General features: G+C 45.6%; 2 protein-coding genes across 2 annotated transcripts in view; one reads left to right on the top strand and one right to left on the bottom strand.

Annotated features, from left to right (window-relative positions):
• Positions 1 to 20,669, top strand: part of LOC309564420 (uncharacterized protein) — a gene marked incomplete at both ends in the record, with an annotated part of 648,900 nt that overhangs the window by 186,321 nt on the left and 441,910 nt on the right. The window contains 4 exon segments of the mRNA XM_082269050.1: positions 6,609 to 6,722; positions 9,158 to 9,307; positions 9,427 to 9,565; positions 11,700 to 13,373. Coding sequence (XP_082125176.1) covers positions 6,609 to 6,722; positions 9,158 to 9,307; positions 9,427 to 9,565; positions 11,700 to 13,373 — 2,077 coding nt within the window.
• LOC309562909 (gastrula zinc finger protein XlCGF66.1-like) overlaps positions 1 to 20,669 on the bottom strand; it is a 471,303-nt gene that overhangs the window by 273,242 nt on the left and 177,392 nt on the right. The window lies entirely within an intron of this gene.

Here is a 20,669-nt window from a genome sequence, read left to right as displayed (position 1 = left end):
CAGAGAAAAGACCCCATAGTGAATAAAGAGTAAATGCAGTTGACGTCCCTCTGACGAAACGCGTAGGGCAGAGTCTCGTACGTCACAACGTCACTTCCGGTTAACGGCCATGGAACGCGGAAGCATCCCGGAGCGAACACTCTATCTGATCCTGATCATCTTAAACGAGTGAGTGCACATCGTATTTTCACCTCTGCATTTACTCTTTATTCACTATGGGGTCTTTTCTCTGTTGGAGCATCTAGAGCAAGATCACCGGCTCGCTGCTCCCCCCGGAACGGAGGAAGGATCCCCTCTAACCACACAGTGATTGTGGATAGTGAACAGGTCGTATGATTGATAGGCCACCCAGTGGCGAGTTTGGAATTTACACAGCAGTAATCTCACTTTCACTTCACTATGTCCACTACCTGTTAAATCACATAACTTGTGGCACACACATCAGGCATCTGTGTCCTGGTTACTAATTTTAATATCCCTTTGGTAGTGGGAAGGACAATAATTTCACATCTTTTCACAGTATTTATGTCTTTTGGTTCTTATACACCACCACATTTCTTTTGGCTGTGAGTTTGGATATTTTCATATTGCTTGAATAAACACATTTTGTTCACCACGTATTAATTTCTCACTGAGTTTTTACCCACGTCAGTTGGTGACACTTTGAGATTCATTTTATTTTATATTATTATTTTCTCACTGAAAACTTCACTCACGCCAGTTTGTGGCACTTTATTGTTTAATCACATTAAGGTAGCGCCGATACCAATCGTCACATCCCAAAGTTGCATCAAAATCGCAAGAAAGCAGTATGTAAGGAATGCACGGTGACATCCCGGGGGCGTACGAGAATGCGCATGCGCAAATTCACTCGTTCCCGTTTAATGGCAAACTTGCGTTCACCAATGCCCATGCGTGAACGCGCGCACGCAATAGTGTCACGATTTGGCGCCATACGTGGACTATGTAAAGGTAACTGACACACTTGTTCCTTGCTGTCTTGTCTGCAGCTTTACCTGTACTCCTGATCCTGAACCTGCTGTATCCTTCTGACTTCCTGATTGACCTCCCGGCTTGTCCATTACTTTGTCTGCTTGCTGCCCGCCCTGACCTTGGCTCGTTCCTGTGACTACTCTCCTGCCTTATCCTTGTTGGCTTATCTGCTTCCGGTTCTGGACCTGTTCACCTCCTGGTGGGGCGACCCTGGGGACCGTAACCTGGTGTTCAGCACGGAGCAAAATCCATCCTCACCATCAGAGGCTCTGGAGAAGACCTGCTGTCACTTAGACTCCGTACCTCGGGCTACCCGTGTCTACCACCAGTTTGATCTCTCCGTGTTCCTGTTTTACCGGATCCCGCTAGGCTACCTCTGCACGTCAGGCTCAGCCACCAGCACCATTACACAGTGATTGGTCGCACTGGAAATCCCATGAAAATCGCATTAGAATAGTGATATGGGGAAAATACAATTCAAATGTGGCAAAAACGTGTAAAAAAAAAAGGCAATGCAGCAAAAGCGAAATCATGATAATATAATTGGCAATAAATGGGCAACCATAGCACTACAAGGACAACTGTACCAATACAAAGACCCCAAAAAAGCAATGGCAAAACCTAGCAGAGAAAAAAAACATCTAACCCAGTCTGGATTTCTCATTCATCAATGGATCTCTACTCACTTGTTTGCTCTATTATAGAAGCTGGCTTTTAATTAGTCCAGACTATGTAGAGTTCAAAAAATTTAGCTTCAGTTATACAAGATATATCTTCAATGAAGGCTCTGTTTTCATTGTATGTAAACTTATTATTCTTATTTCTGAAATAAACAAGAAAACTCTACACTTTACAATACTCCCCTTTCTTTTTTTTTTTGTTTACCACAATTCTTGGATTTTGGGTTATTGGAATCTACTCATTCATCCAGCCATCCCTTCATTCATGAGTAATCTACCAATTCTAAAGATACATGAAGCTACTACAGATGTAACATAGAATGTTCTCATTGCTACCACCTCAGTTCTCCTCCTCATGGTCACTGTGATAGGCTTCATCGTTTCACTGTCATTATCTTTATCAATTATACAAAGGTCATCTTCATAAGTATTTTAAAAGAGTACTTCATTGTGGGGTTATTAAATAAGGGCATAAAAACTGTATTACATTGGTGTTTAGTGTTTAGACAAGCCCATTACATTGGTGGTCAGTGAAAAGGATGTCCCCTTACTCTGGTCGTAAGTGGAGAAGTGCCTGTTCCATTGGTGGTCGGGGGGAAGCATGACACTTACATTGGTGGTCAATGAGAAAAAAAGTTCCTTACATTGAGGGCCACTGGGAATAATGTCCATCATATTGGTGGCCACTGATAAGAATGTCCATCAAATTGGTGGTAAGTGAGAAGAATGTCCATTATATTGGTGGTCATTGGGAAGAGTGTCCATTATACTGGTAGTCAATGGGAGGAATGCCCATTATATTGGTGGTCGGTGGGAAGATTGTCCATTATATTGGTGGTCAGTGGGAGAAATGTCTATTAAATTGGTGTCCGGTGGGAAGATTGTCCATTATATTGGTGGTCAGTGGGAGGAATGTCTATTAAATTGGTGGTCATTGGGAAGATTGTCCATTGTCCACTGATAAGAATGTCCATCATATTGGTGGTAAGTGAGAAGAATGTCCATTATATTGGTTGTCTTTGGAAAGAGCATCCATTATATTGGTGGTCATTGGGAAGATTGTCCATTATATTGGTGGTCAGCGAGAAGATTGTCCATTATATTGGTGGTCAGTGGGAAGAATGTCCATTAAATTGTAGAATGTAGTGTGGATAGTGGGAGGGGAGAGCTGTCGGAGAATGTAGTATGGATGGTGGAGGAGATCTATCGGAGAATGTAGTGTGGATGGTGGGGGGAGAGCTGTCAGAGAATGTAGTGTGGATGGTGGAGGAAAGCTGTCGGAGAATGTAGTGTGGATGGTGGAGGAGAGTTATCGGAGAATGTGGTGTGGATGGTGGAGGAGAGCTGTCGGAGAATGTAGTGGGAATGGTGGAGGAGAGCTGTCGGAGAATGTAGTGTGGATGGTGGAGGAGAGCTGTTAGAGAATGTAGTGTGGATGGTGGAGGAGAGCTGTCGGAGAATGTAGTGTGGCTGGTGGAGGAGAGCTGTCGGAGAATGTAGTGTGGCTGGTGGAGGAGAGCTGTTGGAGAATGTAGTGTAGATGGTGGGGGAGAGCTGTCGGAGAATGTAGTGTGGATGGTGGGAGGAGAGCTGTCGGAGAATGTAGTGTGGATGGTGGAGGAGAGCTGTCGGAGAATGTAGTGTGGATGGTGGAGGAGAGATGTCGGAGAATGTAGTGTGGATGGTGGAGGAGAGCTGTCGGAGAATGTAGTGTGGATGGTGGAGGAGAGCTGGTAAAGAATGTATTTTGGATAGCATAATTTGGGGTGTTTTGATGCTGCAGTTTCAATTATCTATTTTATTTTATACTTTACTACATTATTTTAATATGCATGCTTTTCTTTATAATTAGTAATTGTTTCAGTATGTATTATAGTTAAATTTATAAAACAACATTTATAAAAGGAAGAAGCATCAGATGAGTATTGAAAAACAAATGAAGGATGCATTTTTTATGCTTTTCCACGAGGCGTTCATCTCACTTTGTTAGTCGAGCGCAAAGACAGGAAGTGAAAAGATACAGACAGGAAGTGAAAAGATACAGACAGGAAGTGATCTCAAGTGTAAAGAGGAGATGATGGAAGGAGCATTCAGGAAGTCTTGTGTGAGAGGAAGAAGTCTTTGCTGAAATAGGCAACAGAAGGTAAAAAAGACAAATTAAGATATTTTATATTTATTCCCAGTAATCTCCTCTTATATCCATCTTCTTCCATATTCCCTGTGATGTCTTTTATGTGCAGCAGATGCTGCTACAAAGGTATGGAGAGTTGTGCTGCAATATTATTACAGGCATTTATAGAGAAAAGGGTTTCTCAACCCGAGGTTCTTCGAGAAGTCCCCTGGGATTCCACTACGATCTGCCCTTCCATCACAGGCAGGTGATGGGTAGATCGTGTCCCCACATAGCTGACAGCCCATTTGCTCCTCCCACTGCAGAGGTGCCCAGGGAAGCAACATACATGTACTGCACTGATCCCCACCATTCCTCCCTTCCTGCCTATGCCAGGTGCTTGCATGTGGCATCACATGGGATGGATGAGAGGGAACCTCCCCTCCCGTACTATACTCTCCTGAACCCCTTCCCATACTGTGCTCTTCTGACCTCAACTCCCTGTAATGTGCTCTACTGACCTCCCTCCACATACTGTACTCTCCTGACCCCACTCCCGTACTGTGCTCTTCTGACTTCCCCTCCCCGTATTGTGCTCTTCTGACTTCCCCTCCCCGTACTGTGCTCTCCTGACATCCCTCCCCGTACTATGCTCTCCTGACATCCCTCCCAGTACTGTGCTCTTCTGACTTCCCCTCCCCGTACTGTGCTCTCCTGACATCCCTCCCCGTACTATGCTCTCCTGACATCCCTCCCGGTACTGTGCTCTCCTGACATCCCTCCCGGTACTGTGCTCTCCTGACATCCCTCCCGGTACTGTGCTCTCCTGACATCTCGCCCTGTACTGTGCTCTCCTGACTTCCCTCCCTGTACTGTGCTCTCCTGACATCCCTCCCTGTACTGTGCTCTCCTGACATCCCTCCCAGTACTGTGCTCTCCTGACATCTCGCCCTGTACTGTGCTCTCCTGACTTCCCTCCCCGTACTGTGCTCTCCTGACATCCCTCCCCGTACTGTGCTCTCCTGACATCCCTCCCCGTACTGTGCTCTTCTGAACTCCCCTCCTGGTACTGTGCTCTCCTGACCTTCCTCCCCATACTGTACTCTCCTGACCCCACTCCTGTACTGTGTTCTTCTGAACTTTCCTCCCTGTATTGTACTCTCCTGACATCCCTCCCCGTACTGTGCTCTACTGACATCCATCCCGTACTGTGCTCTCCTGACATCCCGCCCTGTACTGTGCTCTCTTGACATCCCTCCCCGTACTGTGCTCTCCTGACATCCCTCCCGTACTGTGCTCTCCTGACATCCCGCCCTGTACTTAGCTCTCCTAACTTCCCTCCCCGTACTGTGCTCTCCTGACCTCCCCTTCCCATACTGTGCTCTCCTGACATGTCTCCCCGTACTGTGCTCTCCTGACATTTCTCCCCGTACTGTGTTCTCCTGACTTCCCTCCCTGTACTGTGCTCTCCTGATCCCCCCCCACTACCCTGTACTATGCTCTCCTGACATCCCCCCCCATACTATTCTCTCCTAACCTCCCCTTCCCCGTACTGTGCTCTCCTGACCTCCCCTTCCCCTACTGTGCTCTCTCCTGACCTCCCCTTCCCCTACTGTGTTCTCCTGACCTCCCCTTCCCCTACTGTGTTCTCCTGACCTCCCCTTCCCCTACTGTGCTCTCCTGACCTCCCCTTCCCCTACTGTGCTCTCCTGACCTCCCCTTCCCCTACTGTGTTCTCCTGACCTCCCCTTCCCCTACTGTGTTCTCCTGACCTCCCCTTCCCCTACTGTGCTCTCCTGACCTCCCCTTCCCCTACTGTGTTCTCCTGACCTCCCCTCCCCGTACTGTGCTCTCCTGATCTCCCCTTCCCCTACTGTGCTCTCCTGACCCCCCCTCCCCTCACTGTACTGTGCTCTTCTGACATTCCTCCACGTACTGTGTTCTCCTGATCCCCCTCACCGAACGGTGCTCTCCTCGCCTCCCCTTCCTGTACTGTGCTCTCCAGACCTCTCCTCCATGTACTCCTGTCTGTACAGTGCTCTCTAGATTTTCTCTATACTGTGCTATCCTACCCCTCCCTGTACTGTGCTTTATGACCCCTCCCCTGTACCCCGTACAATGTTTTCTTGGCTCCCTGCCATGTGCTCTTCAGTCTCCAATCCCATCTAACCACCGCACTGTGCTCTTCTATCCCCTATCCTCTGTAGAGGAATGTCCTGGATAAGTCAGGGGAGGCAAAAAGGATTCAGTCAGGGGCACATGACATCACTCTTATCTCTGAAACAGAAATACAAACCTGACTGAAGAGGTGAGAAGGATTATAGGAAGTCTGTAGTGATAATTGTTCATTTCTCTCTTCACACAGAATTATTAACCATTGAAGGAAATGTCTGGTGATCCATTAATACCCAGTAGATGTCTTCATAGACATCACCCATCACAGAGCCTCAACCTCTCTAGCAAAGAGTGATAAGAAGATTCTCAAAATCACCAACAAGATCTGCTGACAGGAGATGTGAGCGGTGCTGGGAATTCTGGGACATTATCCAGTAACAGACAAGGGATGTGTCTGGATGGTGACTGTATCATTGTGTGTGTCAGGTTCCTATAAGGTGTCAGGATGTCACTGTATATTTCTCCATGGAGGAGTGGGAGTATATAGAAGAACACAAGGATCTCTACAAGGACATCATGATGGAGAATCAGCCGCCCCTCACATCACCGGGTAAGAGGAGACTTTATTGTAAAGGAGAGAGCAGTATGGAGGCTCCACCTAGATCCCCCATCATCTGATAAACACATAGAAACAATGTATTCAGTCAGTGTGTGTGTTTCCTACAGATGGATCCAGTAATGGGAACCCACCAGAGAGATGTCCCCGTCCTCTGTATTCCCGGGATTCCACACAGGAAGGTCACACCTTCCCTCACCATCATCAGGTAGGTGGAACTGAGCATGTGGACCTAAAAAAGTGTTCTAACATATTAGAAGACATTCTATTATGTAATTTATTTTTCCTTTTGTGTTCTGAAATCTTTGGGGATTAGGATGAAGATCTAAAGGACATCAAAGTTGAGATAAAAAAGGAACAGTCCTTGGTGACTAGAGACCAGCAGTCTATGGAGGATGGTTGTCCTCTGTTTTCCCAAGATTCCAGCCAGGAACATCAAAACTATACCAAGGATGATCAGGTAGATGGGACTGGGCAAAATAACTAAGAAATTATTACATCAGCTGAGATTTATCTACGTAATCTTATTATTGACAGCAATTTTTCCAGAAATATTTCTAGAACTCAAAATGAATTCTAAGCTATGAGAGGACATTCTTCTATGTATTCCCTTGTTCCATTTTACACACATATTCTATCACCTTTGGGGTTTAGGTTGAAGAACTGAAAGACATCAAAGCTGAGATTAAAGAAGAAGAGACGTTGGGGAGTGGAGATCAGCAGTCTATGGAGGAGGGAGGTCCTCTGTATTCCCAGAATTCCACCAAGAAACATCACAACTATACAGAGAATGATCGGGTAGATGGAACTGAACAAAAAGAGCTAAACAATATTTCTATGAGAGGACATTTTGCTATTTAATCTTTCATTATTGGCAGCAACTTTTCTAGAAGTTAAATGTAGTCCTCTAAGAAATTTAGGAAGAAGAACGAAAAGACAATGAAGTTGAGGGTAAAGAGGTCATTCTTCTATGTAATCTCTTGTTCCATTTTACACATACAGTTGTGTTCAAAATTATTCAACCCCCACTGAAATTGGTTGTTTTGGCCAGTTTGACATTGATTTTGATCATTCAGTCATCCTGCTTACAATTAAATCAAAGAGGCCGGTGTAGGTCAGACAAATATAACATTACATTTATAATGAAATAACCACAAATGTCTTTTCTGTGCTCACATCATTATCCGTTTTATTCAACCCCCAAGTGATATTCAATCTTAGTACTTAGTACAACATCCTTTTACAGTTATAACAGCTTTTAAACGTGAAGCATAGCTTGACACAAGTGTCTTGCAGCGATCTACGGGTATCTTCGCCCATTCGTCATGGGCAAAAGCCTCCAGTTCAGTCACATTCTTAGGCTTGTGCACTGCAACTGCTTTCTTTAAGTCCCACCAGAGGTTCTCAATCGGATTTAAGTCTGGTGACTGTGATGGCCACTCCAAAATGTTCCAGCCTTTAATCTGCAACCATGCTCTAGTGGACTTGGAGGTATGCTTGGGATCATTGTCCTGTTGAAAGGTCCAACGTCTCCCAAGCCTCAGGTTTGTGACGGACTGCATCACATTGTCATCCAATATCTCCCGGTAGTGAAGAGAATTCATGGTACCTTGCACACGCTGAAGCTTCCCTGTACCTGCAGAAGCAAAACAGCCCCAAAGCATGATTGACCCCCCCGCTATGCTTCACAGTAGGCAAGGTGTTCTTTTCTTCATAGGCCTTGTTCTTCCTCCTCCAAACATAGCGTTGATCCATGGGCCTAAACAGTTCTAATTTTGTTTCATCAGTCCACAGAACACTATCCCAAAACTTCTGTGGTTTGTCCACATGACTTTTGGCATACTGCAGTCGACTCTTCTTATTCTTTAGAGACAGCAAGGGGGTGCGCCTGGGAGTTCTGGCATGGAGGCCTTCATTACGCAGTGTGTGCCGTATTGTCTGAGCAGAAACTTCAGTACCCACATCTGACAAATCTTTTCTCAGTTCCTCAGCAGTCACATGGGGACTTTTCTCCACTCTACGCTTCAGGTAGCGCACAGCAGTCGAAGTCAGCATCTTCTTTCTGCCACAACCAGGTAGCGTTTCAACAGTGCCCTTTGCCTTGGATTTGCGAATGATGCTTCCTATGGTGTCTCTTGGTATGTTTAACATCTTTGCAATCTTCTTCTAGCCATTGCCCTTCCTGTGAAGAGTAATCACCTCTTCTCTTGTCTTCCTGGACCATTCTCTTGACTTCACCATGTTTGTAACCACACCAGTAAATGTCTAGAAGGAGCTGAGTATCACAGTCATTTTAAAGCTGCCTAATTGGTGCTTATTAGGCTTTATCGCTGCTCCCTGACATCCACAGGTGTTTTCAATACCTGATTGAAAACACTTCAATGAACCTCTGTTCTTCAGAGTGGTAGTCTTTAAGGGGTTGAATAATTGTGTCAATGAAGAATTCACAAAAGAAACATTTACTACTGTATTACAGAACCAATTGATGTCATTTTAGTTGCATATGGTTCTTTAAGAAGTCCTTGTAGGATTTCATTCTGAATACAATTACAAATGTACACTAAATTCCCTAAAACCCTTTACAGCATTGGGGGTTGAATAATTTTGAACACAGCTGTATATTCTATTATCTTTGGGGTTCAGGGTGAAGAACTGAAAGACATCAAAGCTGAGATTAAAGAGGAAGAAGAAGAGACGTTGGTGAGTGGAGATCAGCAGTCTATGAAGCAGGATGGTCTTCTGTATTCCCAGGATTCCAGCAAGGAACATCTGAACTATACAGAGAATAATCAGGTAGATGGGACTGGGTCACATTTGAAAAATAATTCTATGAAAGGACATTCATCTACGTAACCTTTTATTATTGGAAGTATTGTCTCCAAATGTTATATTTTAATATTTCTGAAATTTAGAATGAAAAACGGAAAGACATCAAAGTTGAAAGTAAAGAAGAAGAAGAGATGTTGGTGAGTGGAGATCAGCAGTCTATGGAGGAGGGGGAGATGATTATGGAAAGTAAACCGGAGGAATCTTCTCTACATATGGACACAAGTAAGTTATAAACACTAGGGGGGGGGGGGGATTTATTAAACCTGGAAAGTGGAAAATCTGGTGCGACTCTGCATAGAAACCAATCAGCTTCCATGTTTTATTATCAAAGCTTGAGTGAACAAGGTTTTATTTTGTTTCGATGAGTATAAAGTATCGATTTTTATATTCATTGTATAGGTTGAAATATAACATGTTCAAAAAAATATAAAAACTTTGCAAAGAAGCAAATGATCCGGATGAAGGCAGAAAATCTTGGGCTAAACATTTTACAATAATCTTTATTACGGAAGTTTAGTAGCCTTTTATCGTGTTTAACTTTAGAGACAATTCAAGCCAGCTAGAAAATGTTCCAATTCAAGTAATTTTATTGCTTTTACAGCAAATAACCATTTCTGTATATCGAGGTGAAACAACCAGTTATGTACAGTCTGTGCTATTCTTTTGCAAGATAGAGATCTTTACTTGTTTCAGTATAGGAAAGAGCTTGACACCTTAACCACTTAAGCCCCGGAGGATTTGGCTGCTCAAAGACCAGAGCCTATTTTGCGATTCGGCACTGCGTGACTTTAACGGACAATTGCGCGGTCGTGCGACGCTGTACCCAAATTAAATTGACGTTCTTTTTTTCCCACAAACAGAGCTTTCTTTTGGTGCTATTTGATCACCTGTGCGATTTTTACTTTTTGCGCTATAAACAAAAAAAAGAGCGAAAATTTTGAAAAAATAACAATATTTTTCACATTTTTTTAATATGAAATTCCCCCCAAAAAAATGTAAAAATCAAAAATTTTTAACATTTTAGCCCAATTTGTTTTCTGCTACATATTTTTGGTTTGCGCAAAAGTTATTGCGTTTACTAACTAAGGGAAAGATTTTATGTCATTTTTATTGTTTTTTTTTTTAATGAGTAATGGCGGCGATCTGCGATTTTTTTTTTGCAGGACTGCGACATTACGGCGGACAGATCGGACCCTTGACTGACATTTTTTGACACTTTTGGGGTACCAGTGACATTACTGCAGTAATCAGTGCTAAAAATATGCACTGTTACTGTAAAAATTACACTGGCAGGGAAGGGGTTAACTTTATTAGAGATGCAGGGGTCAAGTGTGTCCCTAGGGGCGTGCTTCTAACTGTAAAGGGGCGTGGCTTTTCATGTAACCACAGAGACATACGATCCTACATAGCAGGATCGTATGATCTCTGTTATTACACAGGGGAGAATGACAGGCGGCTTTGTTTACATCAGCCGCCTGCCTTTCTCCCTCTCTAGCGGGAGATCGCGAGTGACCGGCGGACATCGGACCCGCCGGTCTCACATGCGCGGGGATGCAGGGGAACGAGCGGGGGTGGGAGCGCGCCCCCTACAGGCTCCTGGGCTAGTGACGTAGTACTACGTCACTTAGCCCAGGGGCGGCTGACAGCCGCAGTAAATGTACTTGCGGCAGTCGGCAAGTGGTTAACTGGAGATAATGTACACCATATGAAAGGTCCATCTCCATTCCTCAATATAACGTCATGTTCCTAACAAATGAGGAGGAGATACTGTACACCATATGAAAGGTCCATCTCCATTCCGCAATATAACGTCATGTTCCCAACAAATGAGGAGGAGATACTGTACACCATATGAAAGGTCCATCTCCATTCCTCAATATAACATCATGTTCCCAACAAATGAGGAGATAATACAAGATAAGGGGGGAGAAACATGGTGGAGATTCAGCGCTAAACCGCTGAGGACGTCCTTTTTTACAAAACACGTAGGGCGGAGTCTTAGTGCTGAAAGGTTCATCCCTATAATGTTATGTTCCCAACAAATGAGGAGGAGATACTGTACACCATATGAAAGGACCATCTCCATTCCTCAATACAGGCTGCATTTTGCCCCACCCACCAGCGTTTAGTCATAGTGGCCTGTTAAGTGTGGTGAAACGCGTCGAGGACGTGGTTTGCAGAACAGCACTGGCTGAGGTCCTTTACCATCCATATATAGACTCTGGTTGGGTTGGGAATGTGACGTTCTCCATGTTTCTAGCAGCCTAGAGATGTTTAGTGTTAGATCAGCTCATGTGATTTCTAAATGTAAGGTATGAAGAATACTTTTAACGTTTCTTTAACAATGGTTTTCCAGCAGATGGACGCTATGTCTGGAACGTTTCTGAGGGACAACTTGTTTTATCTCCTGATTCTAATGCAAAATCGAATGACATCGCCCAAAACTTTCCAGGAGAAAATGTAATAACGGAAAATAAACGGAGATCAATGGATCCCTCCAATCCTCAGGAGTCCTCTGATAGATCCCATACTGTAACTCCAGAGACACATCTAAGATCTCACAGTATGGAGAGATCTACAGATCCATCTAAACTCCAGGAATCTTCCTTAAGCCCAGAAGGAACTCACACAGGTGGGAGTTCACTTTCCTGCTCGATGTGCGGGAAATCTTTCTCTAAAAAGAGTGCACTTCTTAGACATCAGAGAAGTCACACCGGTGAGCACTCTTATTCCTGTCTAGAGTGTGGGAAAAGTTTTATTCAGAGAAAAGACTTTGTTGAGCACCAGAAAATTCACAAGGCTACGCATTCCTTTTCATGTTCACAGTGCGGGAAATGTTTCAATGAGAAAGAAAAACTTCTTACACACCAGAAAATTCACACGGGGGAGCGTCCCTATTCGTGTTCAGAGTGCGGGAAATCTTTCACGTCAAAATCGAACCTTTGTGCACACCAGAAACGTCACACAGGTGAACGCCCCTATGTATGTTCGGAGTGCGGGAAAGGTTTCGCTTTGAAAATGTCACTTCTTGTACACGAAAGGATTCACACAGGGGAGCGTCCGTATCCATGTTCGGAATGCGGGAAACGTTTCACTCAGAGAGGAGACCTTTTTAGACACCAGAAAACTCACACGGGTGAGCGTCCCTTTTCATGTTCAGAGTGCGGAAAATGTTTCAGTGAGAACAGAGGGCTTATGGTACACCAGAAAATTCACACCGGCGCTGGTCTCTATTTATGTCCGGAGTGCGGGAAATGTTATACTGAGAAAAAGTTACTTCTTGTACACCAAAGAAATCACACAGGGGAGCGTCCATATGCCTGTTCAGAGTGCGGGAAATGTTTCACCCAGAAAAGTAGGCTTGTAGTACACCAGAAAATTCACACTGGGGAGCGACCCTATTCATGCCCAGAGTGTGGAAAATGCTTCGCTGGCAAAGGAAGGCTTGGTCAGCACAAGAAAACTCACACAGGTGAGCGTCCTTATTCATGCTCAGAGTGCGGGAAATGTTTCACTCAGAAGGAAAGCCTTCTTAGGCACCAGACTTGTCACACAGGCGAGCGTCCCTTTTCATGTTCAGAGTGCGGGAAATGTTTTGCTGAGAAAGGAACCCTTGTTAAACACCAGAAAATTCACAAAAATGACCGCCCTCATTCATGTATAGAGTGCGAGAAAAGTTTTATTAATAAAAAGGACCTTCTCATACACCAGAGAACTCACACGGGTGAGCGTCCCTATGCTTGTTCAGAGTGTGATAAAAGTTTCATGGAGAGAGGAAGCCTCACAGTACACCAGAAAATTCACACGGGTGAGCGTCCCCATACATGTTCAGAGTGCGGGAAAGGTTTCACTCAGAAAGGAACCCTTGTTAGACACCAGAGATGTCACACAGGCGAACAGCCCTATTTATGTACAGAGTGCGGGAAATGTTTTAGTCAGAAAATGCACCTTCTTAGACACCAGCAGAGCCACGCTGGTACTCGTCCTTTTTCATGTTCAGAGTGCGAGAAATGTTTCACTGAGAAAACAGGCCTTGTCAGACACCAGAAAAATTCACATGGGCCTACAGGGCAGGGAGGGTCCCTTATAACAGGCAAGTATGCAGACCCAAAGACACAAGAACTATAGAGATATACTGAGAAAATAATGGGGAAAATCATTTTTTGATCCGCCTGCAGATTTATTTAAGTTTTCCCACTTACAAAGAAATGAGGGGGCTATATTTTTATTGTAGCACCCTCTAGTAGGCTAGAAGTGTAGATAGTTTTTTTTAGAGTAGATACATTTGTTTCCTGGGTTAGGTAGAGATCCAGGGAGAGCTTGATTACTCACAGTGAGCATCACTGAGACCTCCCCCTAATTCTGGAACTTACTGGAAACTTCCAGAAGCATGGGAGGGGAGGTAAGGTGGAGCTGTCTGCAGTATTCTGAGGGCCCTGACCAATCCCCAACTTGGGTAGGCCCCCTTGTATACTCTGGGTCAGCGCCCAGCTGGGGAGGAGAATGGGTGGAAGCTGGAGATGGAGTGTTGGGCTGTCGGTGGCCCAGTTATGATTAAGCGATCTTGAACCGTGAAACCTGTCAACTGTCTGTGGTTCAATTGTCTTGTTTTGTTGGATTTACAATCTTAATAAAGGATAATTTTATCTTCACCCACTGGAGTGCGGTCAAACCTTTTTTCGTTTACATTGAGCGGATCCAGTCCGCGGACTCAACTTGCACCTAGTTGCTTGAGGGTTGGACTGTCCTCACCTGGAGCGGTGTACATTTCTTTTCAGTGGCCTTTGAGGGAGCTCCCCCATCTGGGGGAGGGGGGGGATCCTTGGACCTGGGCTTGGGTGTGGACAGGAAACTCTAAAGACACACAGAGGTGTCCTGGCTAGGAGGCACGGGAGCAAGGAGAGGACAGCGGGAGAAGACTACAAGGTAAGTCTCTAGAAGGAAAGGAAGAGCAAAGAGGGCTGGTGAGTGACACACGGTCAGGAGGAATGGGAGGAATGTCTGAGAGGTCTGGGATGGGTGCAGAGCCAGTCAGGAGGACTGTGGTGGCATGGGCAGTGGAAAGGGGCAGCTGATGCCAGGAGGGCTGGCAGTGCCTGAACAAGTGGTACTGGGAGCAGTAGCCACAGATAGGACAGCTAGCACTAAAAAGACTTCCATTTTTGCTACACTAGACGGACCTGCGGTCCCTGCCTGCAAAGGGCATTCGTCCCGACCCAACTGAGTTTGTGCTGAGTCTGAAACCTGTGCTAGCTGGTCCTGGGAGTGATAGTCTGCAAGCCAGTGTATGCTGGAGGTAGAAGAGGAGAGAATGTATATACTGGAGGAAGTCGTGATGCGAAAGCATAAGACGCCACGCGTATAGGGGACGGAGACTTGGACGGACGAGCGGCGACCCACCAGCACGGCTCCCGACAGCTACTGTTTTTGGCATGTACGGTCCACACAAGCCCATTGTGCCGATTCATGTGAGTGCAATTCTACTTTGAATGTGAGTCAATTAAAGGATAATAGCAGTGTACACTTAGATGCCTCATTATCTTTATTCACATATCATGTCCATGGGATGGTGAGAGATCGATCCAGGAAGTGGCATTTTTTTGAGGAATCAATGCTGGTTTAATGCTTCAGTGAGGTGAGAGGCCATCTGGTGGCTAAACGGTGGTGGTGTCACTTGCACTTTTACATGGAAACATCTATCAAGCACTTTATTGAATTTTAAACCACGGTTATATTTATATTTTAGTGGACTCTTATGCACTTTACTTTGAATGCACTTTATGGACATTATATATTGCACCTAAGAGGAATATATTTTGCACTGTAAGCGAGTTTATTGATTTATATGATGCACATTGTCACTTTATTTGATTTTATATAGCGCTGTATACATATTTGTCTATATAGTTCAAAGTCCATACAGAGTTTCATCGATCAAATGGGCATCCCATATGCAACCTTCCCCATTAAAGTTTAATTCACCTAAACAAACAAAGCTGCAAGGACTGCTTCTTGTCTCTGAGTGACTGGAAACTCGTGCGCCTGGCTGTGCAGGGTGGGAGATGAACACATTCACCAGCGGCCCCTACGGGGGTAGCGCTACATTATCATAGGTGTATTTTAAATGATAGAGAAGAAATCCAGAAAAAAAAACTATAGTTGCAGTTCAGTGAGTAAAATAAGTATTTGATCCCTACCAACCAACAATAATTCTGGCTCCCACAAACTGGCTACAGTAGGTGCTCATGTTGTACACAGATTAGTCCTGTCAATGTAAGAAGGAGCTCCTAACGACAACTCGTTATGTGTATAAAAGACACCCGTCCACAGAATCTCTTCCATTTAAACTTCACCATCATGGGCAAGACCAAAGAGCTGTCAAAGGACATCAGGGAGAAGATTGTAGACCTGCACAAGGCTGGAATAGGCTACAAGACCAACAGCAAGAAGTTTGGTGAGGAGACAACTGTTGGAGTGATTATTCGCAAATGCAGGAAATACAAAAATAACCATCAATCCCTCTCTGTCTGGAGCCCCATACAAGTTTTCGCCTCATGGGGTAAGGATGATCATGAGAAAAGTGATGGATCAGCCCAGAGCTACACGGGAGGAGCTTGTGAATGATCTCAAGGCAATTGGGACCACAGTCACCAATTGGTAACACAATACGACGCCACGCATTGAAATCCTGCAGCACCCGCAAGGTCCCCCTCCTCAAGAAGGCACATGTACAGAAACGTCTGAAGTTTGCCAATGAACATCTAAATGATTCAGATAAGGATTGGGAGAAAGTGCTGTGGTCAGATGAGACCAAAATTGAGCTTTTTGGCATTAACTTGACTTGCCGTGTTTGGAGGAAGAAAAATGCTGACTATGACCCTAAGAACACCATCCCTACAGACAAGCACGGAGGTGGAAAAATTATACTTTGGGGCTGTTTCTATGCTAAAGGTACAGGCCAACTTTGCCACAGTGAGGGTCCAATGGAGGGGGCCATGTATTGTAAAATCTTGGATGAGAACCTTCTTCTGAGTTGAGAGCATAGCTAAAATATTGTTTTTTTTTTTTAGAGTGTGATTCAACAGTTATTGGGCCTGAAAGTTAAATTATAGCAGGGGACTCCAAACTCTCTAAATAGAGGGTGCCAGTTTACTGGCCTTCAGGCTTCAGGGGGGCAGGACAATACTACCTAACCTTGGTGGGAGAAGGAATATTTCCCATCATTGGTATCAATGGAAGGAATATTGCTCCATGATTGGTTTCAGTGGGAGGAATATTGCCCCATTGTTGGTGCCATTGAAATTAATAGTGCCCCATTTGTGTGATGTGTTAAATATATCGCTACACTTTGGTGTCAGTGGGAGGAATAGTGCCTCATGGATGGTGTCAATTGGAGGAATAGTGCCCCATCATTGGTGTCATTGTGGGGAATAGTGTCCCATCATTGGTGTCAGTGGGAGGAATAGTGTTCCATCATTGGTGTCAGTAGCAGGAATATTGCCCCATCATTGGTATCAGTTGGAGGAATAGTGCCCATCATTGATGTCAGTGGGAGGAATAGTGTCCCATCATTAGTGTCAGTGGGAGGAATAGTGTCTCATCATTGGTATCAGTGGGAGGAATAGTGCCCCATCATTGGTGTCAGTGGGAGGAATAGTGCCCCATCATTGGTGTCAGTGGGAGGAATAGTGCCCTATTGTTGGTGTCATTTGGAGGAATAGTGCCCCATCATTGGGGTAATTGGAAGGATTAGTGCCCCATCATTGGGGTAATTGGGAGGAATAGTGCCCTGTTGTTGGTGCCATTGGGAGGAATAGTACCCCATCGTTGGTGTCAGTGGGAGGAATAGTGCCCCATCATTGGTGTCAGTGGGAGAAATAGTGCCCCATCGTTGGTGCCAGTGGGAGGAATAGTGCCCAATCGTTGGAGCCATTGAAATAAATAGTGCCCCATCGTTGGAGCCATAAAAATGAATAGTGCCCCATCTTTGGTGTCAGTGGGAGGAATAGTGTCCCATCATTGGAATTAGTAGGATGAATAGTGCCCCATTGTTGGTGCCTTTGGGAGGAATAGTGCCCCATTGTTGGTGCCTTTGGGAGGAATAGTGCCCTATCATTGGTGTCAGTGGGTGGAATAGTGCCCTATAATTAGTAGCAGTGGGAGGAATAGTGCCCCATCGTTGGTATCAGTGGGAGGAATAGTGTTCCATTGATTTATAGTAGTAGGAGAAATGCTCCAGGGTTGGTGACAATGAAAGTAATGGTGCCTCATTGTTGGTGTCAGTGGGGAGGAATAGTGACCCAAGGGCCTGATAAAGGCAAGCAAAGGGCTGCAGTTTGGAAAATATGCAACCATGGCACTATAAGTACAAATGCACCAGAACACAGACCCCAAAAAAGCAATCCTCCAATCCAGTCTGGATTTCTCTTTCATCAATGGATCTCTAATTTGCAATTAGTTGCTGTTTGTCATCGCTCTTTGTTTGCTTTACTGTAGAAACTGGCTTTTTATTGGTACAGATTATATAAAACAAATAAATTTTACCTTCATATATACAATTTTGGATTTCAAATAAAGTTTTGTTTGATGAGTTTCTTCATTTGTTATTCTGATATTCTACACTTTAGATACACGTTCCCTCTTTTTTAACAAATAACCACAATTCTTGGATTGAGGGTGATTGGATCTGAAATTATTTTCCTCATGATTACAGTGAAAGGCTTCATAATTTCACAGCCATTATCTTCATCAATTACTGCATACAGAGGTAATTTTTATGGATGGTGGAAGGAGACGGGTCAGAGAATGTAGTGTGGATGGTGGAGGAGAGCTGTCGGAGAAGGTAGTGCGAATGGTGGAGGAGAGCTGTCAGAGAATGTAGTGTGGATGGTGGGAAGAGAGCTGTCGGAGAATGTAGTGTGGATGGTGGAGGAGAGCTGTCGGAGAATATAGTGTGGATGGTGGAGGAGAGCTGTCGGAGAATGTAGTGTGGATGTTGGGGGGAGAACTGTCAGAGAATGTAGTGTGGATGGTGGAGGAGAGCTGTCGGAGAATGTAGTGTGAATGGTGGAGAGAGCTGTCGGAGAATGTAGTGTGGATGGTGGGAGGAGAGCTATCAGAGAATGTAGTGTGGATGGTGGGAGGAGAGCTGTCGGAGAATGTAGTGTGAATGGTGGGGGGAGAGCTGTCGGAGAATGTAGTGTGGATGGTGGAGGAGAGCTGTCGGAGAATATAGTGTGGATGGTGGAGGAGAGCTGTCGGAGAATGTAGTGTGGATGTTGGGGGGAGAACTGTCAGAGAATGTAGTGTGGATGGTGGAGGAGAGCTGTCGGAGAATGTAGTGTGAATGGTGGAGAGAGCTGTCGGAGAATGTAGTGTGGATGGTGGGAGGAGAGCTATCAGAGAATGTAGTGTGGATGGTGGGAGGAGAGCTGTCGGAGAATGTAGTGTGAATGGTGGGGGGAGAGCTGTCGGAGAATGTAGTGTGGATGGTGGAGGAGAGCTGTCGGAGAATGTAGTGTGGATGGTGGAGGAGAGCTATCAGAGAATGTAGTGTGGATGGTGGGAGGAGAGCTGTCGGAGAATGTAGTGTGGATGGTGGGGGGAGAGCTGTCAGAGAATGTAGTTTGGATGGTGGAGGAGAGCTATCAGAGAATGTAGTGTGGATGGTGGAGGAGAGCTGTCGGAGAATGTAGTGTGGATGGTGGAGGAGAGCTGTCGGAGAATGTAGTGTGGATGGTGGAGGAGAGCTGTCGGAGAATGTAGTGTGGATAGTGGAAGAGAGCTGTTGGAGAATGTAGTGTAGATGGTGGAGGAGAGCTATCAGAGAATGTAGTGTGGCTGGTGGGGGGAGAGCTGTCGGAGAATGTCATGTGGATGGTGGAGGAGAGCTGTCGGAGAATGTAGTGTGGATGGTGAGGAGAGCTGACGGAAAATGTAGTGTGGATGGTCGGGGGAGAGCTGTCAGAGAATGTAGTATGGTTGGTGGGAGGAGAGCCTTCAAGGAATGTAGTGTGGATGGTGGGAGTAGAGCTTTCAGAGAATGTAGTGTGGAAGGAGGGAGGAGAGCTGTCGGAGAATGTAGTGTGAATGGAGGAGAGAGATGTCAGAGAATGTAGTGTGGATGGTGGAGGAGAGCTGTCGGAGAATGTAGTGTGAATGGTGGAGGAGAGCTGTCGGAAAATGTAGTGTGGATGGTGGGGGAGAGCTGTCGGAAAATGTAGTGTGGATGATCAGGGGAGAGCTGTCAGAGAATGTAGTGTGGATGGTGGAGGAGAGCTGTCGGAGAATGTAGTGTGAATGGTGGAGGAGAGCTGTCGGAAAATGTAGTGTGAATGGTGGGGGAGAGCTGTCGGAGAATGTAGTGTGGATGGTGGAAGAGAGCTGTCGGAGAATGTAGTGTGGATGGTGGGAGGAGAGCTATCAGAGAATGTAGTGTGGATGGTGGGAGGAGAGCTGTCGGAGAATGTAGTGTGGATGGTGGGGGGAGAGCTGTCGGAGAATGTAGTGTGGATGGTGGAGGAGAGCTATCAGAGAATGTAGTGTGGATGGTGGGAGGAGAGCTGTCGGAGAATGTAGTGTGGATGGTGGGGGGAGAGCTGTCGGAGAATGTAGTTTGGATGGTGGAGGAGAGCTGTCGGAGAATGTAGTGTGGATGGTGGAGGAGAGCTGTCGGAGAATGTAGTGTGGATGGTGGAGGAGAGCTGTCGGAGAATGTAGTGTGGATAGTGGAAGAGAGCTGTCGGAGAATGTAGTGTGGATGGTGGAGGAGAGCTGTCGGAGAATGTAGTGTGGATGGTGGAGGAGAGCTGTCGGAGAATGTAGTGTGGATAGTGGAAGAGAGCTTTTGGAGAATGTAGTGTGGATGGTGGAGGAGAGCTGTCGGAGAATGTAGTGTGGCTGGTGGGGGGAGAGCTGTCGGAGAATGTCATGTGGATGGTGGAGGAGAGCTGTCGGAGAATGTAGTGTGGATGGTGAGGAGAGCTGACGGAAAATGTAGTGTGGATGGTGGGGGGAGAGCTGTCAGAGAATGTAGTATGGTTGGTGGGAGGAGAGCCTTCAAGGAATGTAGTGTGGATGGTGGGAGTAGAGCTGTCAGAGAATGTAGTGTGGAAGGAGGGAGGAGAGCTGTCGGAGAATGTAGTGTGGATGGTGGAGGAGAGCTGTCGGAGAATGTGGTGTGGATGGTGGAGGAGAGCTGTCGGAGAATGTGGTGTGGATGGTGGAGGAGAGCTGTCGGAGAATGTGGTGTGGATGGTCGGGGAGATATGTCGGAGAATGTAGTGTGGATGGTGGAGGAGAGCTGTCGGAGAATATAGTGTGTGGA

Source organism: Pelophylax lessonae (assembly GCF_965119305.1).
Source record: "Pelophylax lessonae genome assembly, chromosome: 9".
NCBI classification, from domain to species: Eukaryota; Metazoa; Chordata; class Amphibia; order Anura; family Ranidae; genus Pelophylax; species Pelophylax lessonae.
The sequence above is the reverse complement of the archived record's forward strand: the minus strand, read 5'-3'. Positions and strand labels throughout refer to the sequence as shown.